Source organism: Symsagittifera roscoffensis, chromosome 4 (genome assembly GCF_963678635.1).
Source record: "Symsagittifera roscoffensis chromosome 4, txSymRosc1.1, whole genome shotgun sequence".
Taxonomy (NCBI): Eukaryota; Metazoa; Xenacoelomorpha; order Acoela; family Convolutidae; genus Symsagittifera; species Symsagittifera roscoffensis.
The window spans coordinates 35020197-35034175 of NC_087065.1; the positions used below are offsets into that span (position 1 = coordinate 35020197).

The 13979-nt window shown below is 35.3% G+C and overlaps 1 protein-coding gene across 2 annotated transcripts; it reads left to right on the top strand.

Moving 5' to 3' along the window:
• The first annotated feature begins 1126 nt into the window (after nucleotides 1-1126).
• LOC134844038 (cAMP-dependent protein kinase regulatory subunit-like) lies at nucleotides 1127-13357 on the top strand. 2 transcript variants are annotated; one of them, XM_063860493.1, is made up of 9 exons: nucleotides 1127-1703; nucleotides 2057-2235; nucleotides 10150-10303; nucleotides 10590-10636; nucleotides 11131-11292; nucleotides 11537-11597; nucleotides 12291-12412; nucleotides 12842-12923; nucleotides 13173-13357. In XM_063860493.1, exons 2-9 carry the CDS (start codon nucleotides 2071-2073, stop codon nucleotides 13343-13345), a joined length of 966 nt encoding a protein of 321 aa, XP_063716563.1. In that variant the 5' UTR covers nucleotides 1127-1703; nucleotides 2057-2070; the 3' UTR covers nucleotides 13346-13357. The 2 variants fall into 2 exon arrangements, with proteins under 2 accessions (XP_063716563.1, XP_063716562.1); XM_063860492.1 differs by having other exon boundaries at nucleotides 1127-2235.
• The last annotated feature ends 622 nt before the right edge of the window (nucleotides 13358-13979 follow it).

Below are 13979 nucleotides of genomic sequence, written 5' to 3' on the forward strand. Positions count from 1 at the left end.
CATCAAAAAAATAGTTATTAAATCAAATTTTATAAACATTTCCAAGTTTTTGCATATCTTACCATGGACTTACCATGAACCAATAAACATAATCTATTCATTACACAATCTACATGTAATACTCAAAAATAACATAACGCATGCTGAGATGTTTGCAAAAAACTAGACATTTCCACAACAAATCCAAAAAATACCGTTTTTCTTACCATTTTCTTACCATCACACTGAAACCTTACCATTCCCTATCTTAATACATTGGGAAACCTATCCCCTGTATTGATACAATGAATTTCTACTTCTTATACATGGAGCTGAAGCTGGAGCTGTAGGGGTTAGACAGTGCTTCTAAATGATGACCTCCTTCGTACAACAGGGAAGAAAATGCGTGGTTGTGGTTACTTTTATTGAAACTTTTCTGAAGTGAACAGAGTAGTGAGTCGGATATGAGTGATCAAGCCTTATGTGTGTTGACTGAAATGTGCATAAGCATCTTTAAGAAATAAGGTTATATGGTAATATAGGAGTTTAGCCGTATAATTATTCTGCGCATCTGCTGTTAAAGCCGCAGTGAGAGCCGCGGATTAGAGCATTACCAGGCTTGCGTTTGTAATTAGTGGATCTTGGATTTTGTTCAACTCTGCACATTAGTAGAAAACAAAAGAGGGCGTCGAAGTGGGGGATTGGAATGGTTGTTGCCCACACTCTTTTTCGTTTGTTTGCCAGCTCCACGTTCAGGAAGCGCCTTTCTTCGAATGAAACTGATCTAGTCGTTTGAAAATTTCTACACGGAAGCAATCTAGATTAATTTGGAGATTCATCTCAATTTGAAAAATAAATTAAACTTTTTCCCTAAATTTTAACTTAATGGTCAATGTCGACAAAGAAATCCAAAAAATAATTGAAATTACAAGTTTCAAGATCAATCAATCAATCAATCAAATGCATTATTCTTATGCATTTTGCAATAATCATTATTTTTTATCGATAATGAGAAGTCAGCTAAAATAAAGGAAAGGCACCGGAAAAGAGAGACACGAAGCGCTCGCGCAAGGAGATGCATTTTTGCACGTTGAACAAAATAATGGCTCTGAACACATTTGTCCGCCATGTACTTACATGTCAATCTAGCGCTATTAGCCTTTATCGCCTTTCATACTACATTGAAAATGGAAAATGGCTAGGTTGGGGGTAAGGGTTGAGAGGGTCGCGAAGATGCGGCCTTTCTAGTCTTTTAGAAGAGCTCAAACAAAATTTGGCGACCTAGAAAAGGGCAAAAGGGCAATGAGTATTTAAAAATTTTAGATTATCCATTTTTTTGGATTATCCCTTTTCTTCCCTACTTGATAGAAAATTCACAATGAACTGTTCCATTTCTCAGATTCTGCGTGAAATGAAGCCGTGGCTTGTTTCCGCGTAGGCATCAAATGTCAAAAACGGCAAAGTCATTTTTATTCGTTATTGATAGTGACTAAAATAGCTAGATATGGTTCCATTTTTTTTATAATACATTTATGGACCATCTTATAATTGGATCTTAGTTTAAATTTCCTTTCCAGCTTGAAATATAGCCCGATCATATGGGGTTTTGTTTTCAAAATATTATGCATAGGTCGTGCGCACATTTAACTCTCTTTTTTCATTCTTGTATCAAGAAACTTTACAATTTTTAAGACACTTCACAGGTAATTTCGATTAAATCACAAGTAAGTTCTCCTCCTGGGATGAAATTTTAGCCTCTTATATTTCACAAAATTTATAGTATAATTTATCTCATGGTATAATTACAATGGACCTTTAGTTACAGCTTGCATAGGTTATTTTTGTACTGGGAAGAAAATTTTCGCCATGATATAGAATAATTTTAGCACATGCAGTCAAGATAGTCAATCGGCGAAGTGACTTCACTTCTTATTATTACCCTGAAAGTGACTTCACGAATTATCAATATTGTTGGTGTGAATCAAATCAGCAGAAAAATAGCTTGGCATCATACTCAACTTCGTCTAATTTGATAGGCGGATTTTTGAACTTGGAGTTACTGTTGTTATTGTTGCAGCCTCTTATAAAACGATGTCTCCAAAAAAGGAAAAGAAGTCGAGTGGCAAGTCCCCCCGACCGGATTCGTCTGCATCCGACATGGAGTTGTCCCCCCGTCTGCAGCAGGGCAGTCTCAGGAGGGGAGGAGTGTCCTCAGAAGCGGTCACTGAGGACGACATTGCAAAATTCGAGAAGAAGGTAAAAAGATCAGGACTTCGTTAAAATATGAAGTTGTTACAAGTCATCATTCCACAGCATTACCCCCCCCCCCCAACTCCACCACCACGCAATGAGAAACCACCCGGGCCTACCTCCATAAACCGAAAATGCTTATCTTACATTTCCCCACACCGAAAATGCCTATCATACAATTGCCGGCTCTTCCCCCCCCCACCTCACTTGAGCATCAACTTTATGGTGTAACGCGTGGTTTTATTAAGTTAATTATGATGACCAAATATGTTTGCATGGCCTAATTAGTCTGCGTGTCAATTTTCATGACAATCGGATAAAGTGAACAATAACCTCAAATAAAAAAAATTGCACGTGGGGGGAGGGGGAAGGAAAAAGAGCCTTATTGCCTGCATCAAATGTATGGAAAATTGCCGTTCAGAGATTGCACGTCTTATGGGGTAAGTTAAAACGCTAATTGAGCCTCATTTGAGTTTTCAAAAAATGCTTATCTTACAATTTCCATATATGAAAAAATGCTTGTCGTACAATTTCCATATAAGAAAAAATGCTTATCGGCTTTTTTTCCTTTTCCCACCACCTGCAAATTCTTACATGTAAATTTATTGACCACATTGTTCGATTGTTACAGACTAATAAGGCCACCACAAACATATTTGGTCTTCATACTCAACCTCGTAAAACCACTCGTTACACTAATATATTGAAGGAAAAGGAAAGGAAAAAGAGCCTGCTTATCTTACAATTTCCATATATGAAAAAATGCTTATCTTACAATTTCCATATATGAAAAAATGTTTATCCTACAATTTCCATATATGAAAAAAGGTTTATCCTACATTTTCAATATAGGAAAAAATGCTTGTTCTAGAGTTTTTGTGCAGTTTTCTGAGTCTATGAAACTGTAGGAAATTGTAGGATAAGCATTTTTTCATATATGGAAATTGTAGGATAAGCATTTTTGATCAACCCGGGCAATCACAAAATGATAAGTTTTGCGTCTATTAACGCAAGATATGAATTAATTAACGGTTCCTTTTCCTTTTTTCCTCCACTTCACATAAGCCATCAATTCTTCGGGAGTCTTTTCCACTCACTGACCTCACATTTGAATTTCAGTATTGAAAAACTAATTTTACGTTGTCAGAGTGTAACGAAATTTGACATGGTGAAAAAAGTAACTATTGTGAAAACAGTTGTTCTTCATACTGTTCTTCGTAACATCACGCGGTCAGCCATAATAACACGTAAGATAATTGAAACATTGGAAAATTTAAATTGGGGAGAATTGTTAAAGAGTCTTTTTCGGAACATTCCGACAATGCAAACCAAAAAATTACTTATATTTTTTCGCATGGTGGAAAAAAAAGGACAAAGAGCCCATTGTGCTAACAATCAATTTTTAATGATTTTGAAGCCGGATTATTTCATGCATTCAGTCTTAATAACATGTAAGGCCATTTCAAAAATTGAAAAACTTGATATGTTGGGGGGGGGGGGAAATTGGGCTCTTTCCACTCCCCCCATTTTTAATTTTCAATTTTCGCAATTATCTTACGTGTTATTAAGGCTGAATGCGTGATGTTTTGAAGTGAGAACAAAAGTGTTCAGAATAGTTAAGTTGTTCATCATGCAAAGTTTCATTACATTGTGACAATGTAATAGTAGCTTTTAAAAATTGGGCTCTTTTCCAGTTTTCCCCCCTTTCAAATTCAATTTTGAAAAGTCTATCTAACGTTGTCACAATGCAATGATTTGTTCTTCATACTTTACAGCGTAACATCACGCATTTAGTCGCAAAAACACGTAAAACAAATATAAAACTCGGTATTATGAAAGGGGGGACTGGAAAAGAGCCAAAAGTTGAAAATCAAATGAGGGGGAGGGAGGTGGAAAAGAGTAGAAAATTCGAACAGTCTCAAAAATCGGATTGGCTCTTTTGAATCTCCTCTCACTATTGTTTGTTTATCTTAAGCTAGCAAAAAGGTAGTGTTTTACTACGAACATACATTTTTCTAACTTTACTTGCAAATAAATAAGTTCATTGAAACTAGAAAATGTTCACATGTTTGATGGCGCATTTGCTAAAATCACAATCTAGCATTGAAAAATTGGGCTCATTTCTATTTCCTTTCTCAAAATACCGAGTTTTATGTTTGTTTTATGTGTTATTATGGCTAAATGCCCTGATGTTACGCTGTAAAGTGTGAAGAAAAAAAATCTGTTCACAGTTGTCGATTTGTTCACTACGCCAAATTTCTTTGCATTATGACAACGTTGAATAATTTTTTCAAAATTGAACTTGAAATCGGGGGGGGGGGGGGGAACTGGCAATGAGTCGAAAATTGATAGCATCTATTCTGTGCTTTATTTGTGGCTGAGTGGTTGGTGAGTGAGATTTATAATCTCTAGCCCATAGTAGGCTCGTAGATCGAATCCGAGAGTCGTTGGGTGAGCAGAAAATAAATTTTTAAACAGTCAGAATCGAGATGAGAAAGCAAGCCTACAACAATAATAATTCTTAATTGATGATTTTTTCCTTGTCTCGCTTTTGAGTGGTTGACAAAGTAGTTATCTGCTTACTGACGAGTATGAATACGCGGTTGTCTAAATACTGCTACATAGCCGAAAAACATAATTAAGAAGGGAAACTCTCGTATAATGGTAACAAGACTGCTAGTATGCCAGTGCAAAACCCTGAATTTTCCGACTGCCCCGTAATCAATATCAAATAGTTTTTTGTGAAAAGAAAATTTTGAAAAACTATAAATTTTGGACAAAATCAAAAATTAAGTAAAAAATTTGGTTCGTAAGAACTTAATACGACCGATTAGCCAGCCTGAGTTCAAATTGGAACGATTTTTTGTGCGATATAATACGCCACGCATAAATAATTTGCGTTACGCTTTCAGTGTTATGAATAAAAGCTGCAAAACGCGCATAAACTAGTCCACACATTGTCAAATTGGCAATTTTCAAACTCCCGTAAATCAAACGCCGAAAATTGATCAAATAAAAAAACCACCCCAAGCAAAAACTTTCCGTTTTCTTCGAAATTTGGAACAATAACTACACAAAGAAGTAAAAAAAAAGAAATCGAGGAAAATTGTTAGCTGTATTTCCAATTTCCCCCGCATTTAATTATTGGGGTGAACAAGTTTATTCACATAATTAGTTAGTTCAACATGCAAAATTTTATTGAACATGAAAACTTATCGAGATCGGTCTAAGAGGAATTGTGAGAATAACTTCGCTTATTTTTCAAGCAAACGCGTGTGTTATATTAGGAATCCACTCATAAAGACTTTTCTAACTCATATTTTTGCCACTCTCTAAAAACTGCCAAACTTAGTGTATGGATTGCTGAAGCTTGGCAATTAGCAAAAAGTATTTTAGTGGCTGGCATTTGAATGAACGAATTCAACTGTACTCGAGGGCTTAATAACAAACATTGTTGGATGTGTTTTTTTTTTGTTTCCATATTTCATTTTATTCATTTTCCTCGTTCTTTCTTCTGCGACAGACGGGAGCATCAACTTTATACTAAACAAATTTTATAGAGTGGTTTAGCATAATTGTTGTGATAAACTTATTAAGTAGTTTTACATACTCCTTGAAACACGATGTTGCTACAGCTATTGGGTAAGAGAAATGCGAAATTGGTCTCATGGTGCGTGTGTTTTACTGTCTTCTACAATTTTGCATGGATGGGCAAAATCAAAAATTGTCTTTGGGTTTGTGACAACTCTTTTCAAACACGAAGCTAAGTTGTTTACCATGTTCAGCCAGGCTATTTATCTTGTTGACAACATGAATTGTACATGAAATCTACCTAAAATACTAAATTATATTGCAAACACACTATCAAATCAAAGAAAATATAATAAAAGCATTCAATGACAACTTCATATTGCAAAGTATTAACTACTGGCACGGTAAACACTATGATACAAGTTGAAAAATCGGTCAATCTGAAACACTTTGAATTGAACGGAGTCCCAGAATTGGGTAACAACTTCAGGGATACTCGCGTCGAATTCGACGCCAACGTACTTAAGGTAATCATGCAGCAGTTGGGCATAAAACTTAAAAAAAATAAGATCACATCAGTTCAAAGACTTAGGAGGTCTTGCACAGCCATAGATGAACGCGGCAAACGCCGCCCATTATTTATTCCGACGAATAGTTCTCACTTTATGGATCGTTGTTACACCAGGGGCAACGGTCTGAAGGACCTTCGCTTTCCTGTTTACATTTAAAATTTTCAGGTTCCGACTGGGAGATCGAAAAAAAACCTCTTGCCAAAACATACAAAATGATTAACGCGGAAGGAAAGAAGAAAAAAGATTTCCAAAATAAACAACCACAGCTGTTTCATAAAAGTCATGCCGCCAATATTGAACTTGCACCTTGACTAGGAAACATAATTAGCATACTTCTGAAATTCCAATCACTTTGCATCCAAGATAAACGACAAAATCTCATCCAGTCATTAATTATCAACAACATTTATATCGTTTTTCTTACCGCCACTTGGTTATTCAACGAAATGTTGAGTTCAAGTTTTCTCTGAGATATTCCTACCAAATTGAATCAAAACGTGACAGAAGTTAGGATGAACATGGCGGAGTTTTAACTATATCGGAGAATTGATTTATTTTTGGTGACCTTTCTATTCCCGACTTTAGATTCTCTGTCGCATGTGTAATATCATCAACTGTTCTTTTCTTAATCTACAATCCGTATTATAATTCCCGTTCTCACGAATCAAAATATTACCATTACGGCATGTCCTACAGCTGAACATCACTCTTTTAAAACGTATACTACATCTTACAGCTAAGGATCGTATTTAGAGATTTTCATTTTGGGCAATTTCAACCAAACTGGTACAATTTGGCAAAAAAATGGAACAACAGTATTGAACGATTTTTTAGTTATGATCGAAGAATCTGGCCTGAATGAGTTCAGAAATGCCCAACTCAAAGGAAAACTGCTTTGATATTAATTCTGGCACGGTTGATTCTATTCCATTTAGTATCCCAAACAATTGCTTGTCGGATAAATTTCCTGTCAATGTTCAAATTGAAAGTTGTCCTTCCATCAAGCCTGTCATTAATATTGATACTATTTCAAAATCAACTTTCTCCAAGGAACTATTTGATACAAACCTAGAGAATTTAGAGCACTCTTTCAGTAACCCAACAATCCCTAATTTTTCTTCTTATAAGTATCCACTATTTAACGCAGCTCTGATAGCCTCTTTGAAAGGTAAGCGCCAAAAACGTTCAATAGGGACACTTTGATATTCCTCTTACATAAACCATCTCATATATTTGCGTGCTTCAAAGGAGAGAAAACTTAAAGAACATCAGAAATTAAATGTATCTCATAAGCAATTGATCATCAATTCTGATCTGATTGACTCTATTGATATTGATAAAAATATTTACGTAGAAAGTTTTAATACTCAAAACACAAACCATTGTTTCCAGTATATTCGATCACTGCCTCAAAACTGCCTTGACAATGAACTTCTTTGTTTATCTATCTATTTTGATATTAAAAAGCATTTGATTCGGTGCCCCATCATTTACTATTGGCAAAACTTTGTGGGCTTGGCTTTGATTTGGATTTTACTAAACTGTTTTTTATCTTACCTTGATGATAGACGCAATGCCTTAAGTTGGATAGTTTTCTATCTGATGTTATAAAAAAAACCTCAGGGTTAGCGTGCTGAGTCCCCTATTTTTCTTGTTTTTCATAGACGATCTCCCCGACAAAATTGTTCAGAGTGTTCACTTTTTCTTCTGCGACGACTTAAAGTTCGACACCTGAAAATAAACAACATGATATTGACACGCCTTCCGAATGGGCTCATTTGAATGGACTTTGTTTCATTGGATTATGACATTTCTAAAACATTAGGCTCTTTATCGTAAATGGGAGAAGCTGCGTTTTTGATGAAGTTTGCCTCTATGTTTCAAATAAAATCTCTGCTAGTTTAACCGATACCAACAAGTGTTTCAATGGCGACCGGCTTGAAAAAGTACGTGATTTTATGTTGGCGATAGTTGATGCAAGATTTTTGCGGGACGTTTTCAAAGAAATTAAATATGCGGTCAACAAACGTACAGGTGATAATACCCTTTTAAAACTTATTTAATAACATTTTATGTTTCAAACAATGTCATCGCTGTTTGTTAAAAATTTCTGCTCGTCGCTTAACTTGAGTGTTAATAGCCAAAAAAATCAAGTCAATTATTCTCAAAACTGCAAAAACATATTTCTAGACATTTGTTTCGAGATTCCCAAGCACGAATAAAAGCGGTCTTTTTTCAACTACACTCATCAAAATTTTGAAGTTGTTTTACTGTTTATTTTAGCTAAACGTGTGATGTTACGATGTATAAAGAAAAAATCTACACAATTTTAAGAATTTCCACATTGCGAAGTTTCTTTGAATTACGACAGTTTTAAAAATGAAATTGAAAGTGGCGAAATAGTTAAAGAGCCGAAAAGATCCCGAACTCGTTCTGGAGTATCTAAAACCCGCGTCCTATGTCAAACTTTGAATGGTCGGAACAATTATCAAAATTCTGAGACCACGAAACTTTTATTAGGCTATTGATGAGTACTTTGCTTCTTTTCCACCCCAACCCCAGATTTGAAATTCAAATTAGAAAAACTTATTTGACGCTGTCATAATGCAATGAAATTGTGCAAGGCGAAAAAACAGTATTGTTTAAAAAATTTTTCTTCATACTTTATGTCATAAAACTAATCTTTTAGCCGTAGTAACACGTACAAGAAATTGAAAAATTGAAATTGAGAAAGTGAAATAGAGCCGAAATTTATGTTTTATTTATTTCATTTTTTCGTGGATGTCGGACTGAAGTACTATCCCAGTTTGACCTCCACACACTGAAAATGCTTATCATACAATTCCTTACATCAAGTGTATAGAAAAATGCTTGTAATAAATTTGAAAAAATGGTTGAAAAAAGATATAAACTCAATTCTACTGCTGTTTGATTAAAAAAAACAGTGGTGATGAAAAAATTGAGGTTTTTTTTTGAAAAAAAAATGCTTATCATACATTTCTCGTATATCGAATTTTATGACTAACATTTTTTTAATCGCGACACCCCAATTTTTTTCCAAGTAATTTTGAAATTGCCCCAAAAATTTTTTTGGTTTTTTCCAGCCGCAAATAGATTTTTGTACTCAAACAAACATTTTCAAAAAAAATTTGCATGCAAAATTAATTTTTTTTTGTGCAGAATGTAGTCCTGGATATAATAATGTAAGAGTTTTTTTCTTTTTTGCTCAAAAACTTTTTTCAAAAACGCTGAAAGCTCCGTTTTTTTTCTGTGGCATGGTCATGTATGCCTTGATCAATGTCTGATCGGTGAAAAATCTAAAATTTTAAAAATCATCATCGTTAAAAAACTTTGCCAACATTTAAAAATTTGTCACTTTCGTGATTTAATTTGTGAAGGACAGCCCTAAGACAATTCAGGTACTTTATAAATGCAAAACCAGTCCAACCTTTGGTGCTTTGAATGAGCCAAGGTGCTTGTCACTTGCGTTCCGTTACAAATAGAACCCGAAATTTTGCAGAATTTTTTTTTAGAAAAAAAACAACTTTTTCGTTCTTGGAAAAGTTTTTAACATACAATTTTGATATACGGAAAAATTCTTATCTTAGAGATTTCATACAATTTTCTGTAAGAAGGAAATGTATGAAATTGTATGGTACGAAGTTTTTCATATATGGAAATTGTATGATAAGAAGTTTTGGTCAACCCGGGATATTTACTTCAGTTGATAATTTAATTTCGACACGCTAGTTATAAAATGTCCCATTCTCCCTCTATAAGCGCGTGATTAGTTATTTTGGTGGCTGTGCTATTCTAGGTGTTTCCGAAGAGTGCTGAGGAGAAAAAGGCGTTGAACAAGGCCCTGGACAACAACATCCTGTTCAAGTACCTGGATGAGTCCACCAGGAGTGATGTGTTCGACTGCATGGAGCCCAACACATTCCCCGAGGGAGAGGAGATCATCACACAGGGTCAGTTATTGTTATCCCAATTTGTCGCCTTACTGTCTCAGAATTGTTCATTTGAGGTGCATTACAAAACGAGATGTAATTATAGCCTTTTATCTTCATAAAAAATCCCGCGACAATTTGGGTATCAAAAAATCAACTTTTGTACATGATCGCAATAAGACTTTTTCCGACCAGCAAAATAATGATTTTTCGGAGCCCAATTAGTCGTACGAGAGTCTCACGAGGGAAAAATTTAATTTGCATTGATTTTTCAATGCACAATAATTGCAAATTGTGATTCTTTTAGGTGACGATGGAGACTATTTCTACCTCATTCATAGAGGAAACGTTGATGTAAGTATTCATATATGTAAATGAACTAACAGCAAGCTTGGTGATCATAAGCAAATTGCATATTTGCTCTGAGTCCATACTTAAAAAAGTTTGATCGATATTTCGATCTTCCATTTTTCAACTGGATTATCCTGAAAGTTTTCATGAGTCGTTTTTTGGCATCTTGAAGTTAAGGAAGCAATTGGGACAAAAATTTGGTTTTATAAAGGTTGGCTTTCACTTTTTATAGCTCTTTTTTCAACGTTGTCTGGCGAACTCATTTTTAGTCATGCCAAAAGTTAATCATCGATTATCACAAGAAAGTAGTTGACATCTAAAATTTTATGCAATCAAGTCATAGATTTTGCTAAAAATATCTGGAAAAAGGAAAAATTGGAGCATAAAGTTCTCAGAATCAAGAAGTTGAAAAAATTAAAATACAAAATGTTTTTAGCTAGCAGTTCTGATCATTTTGATAGCTATAGGCTGTAACCCGTAAGGTAACTTTGTGCAAGGTGTATGTGAACAAGAAAAAAGTGAGCACCCTGAGTGAGGGGGGCTACTTCGGGGAGTTGGCTCTAATCTACGGAACCCCCCGCTCTGCCACGTGTGTGGTGGTTGGGAAAGAAGTGAAGACATTCAGACTCGACAGACAACACTACCGAATGTTGCTCATGGTAAGAAAAGCATGTAAAATTCAGATGTTCTAAAATGCTGTTCTTCAAAAAAGGATGCTTGTTTGTCTGCTGTAAAAAATAACCATGAGAGTTATTCACGAGCAAGGGTTTTCGTTGAAATTTTGAACAAACATTGAAACCTTTGAACTGAAGCTGAAAATTATTGGAAAAAATATTAGTTAGAAAAGAGAAAAGATTAAGTTTTTAGCCTGGAGCGCATCTTCAAAGCCCTTTTCTTTTTTAGGGTAGCCTGTTGAGAAAAAGGAAGATGTATGAGAGCTTCCTCAAGAAAATCAACTTCCTTGGTGAGTTTAATTTTGAACAGCTTGAGGTTCATCGGATAGAAAACTGATTTTGAGATTGGCAAAGCATCTACTCAAGAAAAAGGGCTAAAAATATGAGTAGTGTGAACTTTGAGATTTTTTTTACGGTTTCATCATTAGACGGCTAGACTAAAAATGTTTTAGTGACAAATTTTCGTGACAAGCTTCATTTCACTTTGCAATAATGCCCTTGAAATTTAAGTTACTACAACTGTCTAAAGCGCCGAATTTTCGACCACGCTCAACATTACATTCAAAAAACAGTTTCTTGGCGAAGAAAAAAAACATTAATGATAACGCATCGTAAATTAGGCATAAAAACCATGAAAACAAAGACAAGAAAAAATGTTATCAATTAATATTAATAGTCAGCATACTGAATAAAATTAAAAGTTGACTGAAAAAGAATTGGTGCTTTCCGATAAACACTTTTCGGCACACTAGCAATTATTTATAGCCAATAAAATAGTAAGCCTGTTTAACCCAAGTGTTTCTAATAGTTTGTCGAGGCCTTACAAATCCAGAAAACAACAGAAGCGGAAATAATGAAAAATCATGATTTCACTCAAGAGCTATTTGCCCCGCTAAAACTGCCTCGCGAAAAATGAGTTAAAAGTACTGCGAGAGGTGGAAGCTTGCTTACAATAAATGTAGCTCTGATGTGTGCTTTTTCAGAGGAGTTGGACTCGTGGGAGCTGCTGACCTTGGCGGATGCACTTCAGCCGGCAACATACCCAGATGGCACCACAGTGTTCGAACAGGGCCAGGAGGGACAGGACTTCTTCATCATAGTATCTGTCAGTCATTGTCTAACGTCTCTCCTTTCAATTTTAGGCAACAAGCAAAACAAAAGGTTTTGTTGATAACGTAAGACATTGGTGACTGCCGCAACATAAGTACCGATACAGGAATTCACAACTTAATAACTCTACTTCAGAAAATTCTCATGATAATTCCCCAACTTGGAAAAGCGTTCTGCCTAAAGTTAATCTTCACTCTACATGTTCCAAAACCTCAGGTTTTCAAGAGGTAAAATGATATAGAAAAGTTTATTTAAACGCACCCTCAAGTATCCTGTTAAAATCGATTAACTACAGCTTAAAAAGCGAAAGTTATTCACAATCAAATTTTTGGCTGAAACTCTGAGCGGTTAAAAAGTGAAACTCAGGCTATTCGACAACAAAACAAACCTTTAACTAAAACGAAGATTATGTTTGCCTGAGTAGGGAGAGGCAGAAGTGACTCAGAAGAAGGCGAAGGATAAGAAGGAGACCCAGGTGGACATCCTGCAGCCAGGACAGTACTTTGGTCAGTTCTCATTAATATTTGTATGTAATTCAACCAGTGTGATGACGAAATACGGAATAACTTTGAAGCAAATTATTACTCTCATTGACCTCATCATAAGTATTTATAGTAAATATCTGGCTTTGCACCGATCCACAATCAGAAACTGCTTACAGGCAGCTTTTGAAACATTTGCCGAACAAAAGCTCTTCTTTTTTATTCCAACTTTTCGCTTTGTTCAGCATATGACAAAAAATGTCTATCTTGCAGGAGAAGTTGCAATTATCCTGCACAGAACCCGAACTGCCACCATCAAGGCCAAGGGCAAACTGGAGTGTGTTAAGATAGACCGGGACACCTTCGAGAGGATCCTGGGACCCTGTCAGGAGATCATGAGGCGCAACATGAACAACTACAATTCCCTGATCAGCCTCTACCAATAGAGTTTACTCGTGGTGAACATCAACATAATTACTTTGCAGGCAGCTGCAATCATGCTGCTCACTTAATGTTACAAATAATGCAAAATTCAAGTTTTTAGATGGATATGTTTTGAAACATTTGAAACAACCCAATGTAAGGAGGAGGAGGGAGGGGGGGGCGTTGTAGTTTTGATGTTTGGATAGTACTTTCTTCTGTGCTAAAAGTTTTCCGATGTTTCTTTTATGTGTCGATGAAGTAGTTCAGACTCTTATTAGGTCACGATAGTTTTGTTTTTCGTTTTTTTTTCAGGAAAACTCCTGAAATATTTTCAGGCTCAAAGTTGCTCGTTTGCGTTTTGACTTTTGATTTTTTTCAAGTTAAGTTCATTTCCTGTGTTAAAAGGAAGGCAAACTCCACTATCGAACAGCGAAAATTAAAAGATCACAAAAAACGTGATCGACTTCTAGTTTCGAAAATGGAATTTAATAATCAGATTTTCCAACGAAATGAAAAACTTATCTGTTGATCCAGTTTTCTCTGATTGGGTTAATTGTATCAAAAAAGCGCCGATCATAAATTGTAATAGAAACTCAAAAATTTTTAAAGGGCATCTATTTTTTTCCCGAAAATCCAAAGATTTTTTGAGAAACAAGT

Bases quoted from the DNA above. Each gene is read 5' to 3' on its own strand.
- LOC134844038 (XM_063860492.1), top strand. From the start codon at position 2,071: ATGTCTCCAAAAAAGGAAAAGAAGTCGAGTGGCAAGTCCCCCCGACCG. The intron at 11,293-11,536 runs GTAAGAAAAGCA...TTTCTTTTTTAG, and splicing joins ACTACCGAATGTTGCTCATG to GGTAGCCTGTTGAGAAAAAG. The intron at 12,924-13,172 runs GTCAGTTCTCAT...TCTATCTTGCAG, and splicing joins GCAGCCAGGACAGTACTTTG to GAGAAGTTGCAATTATCCTG.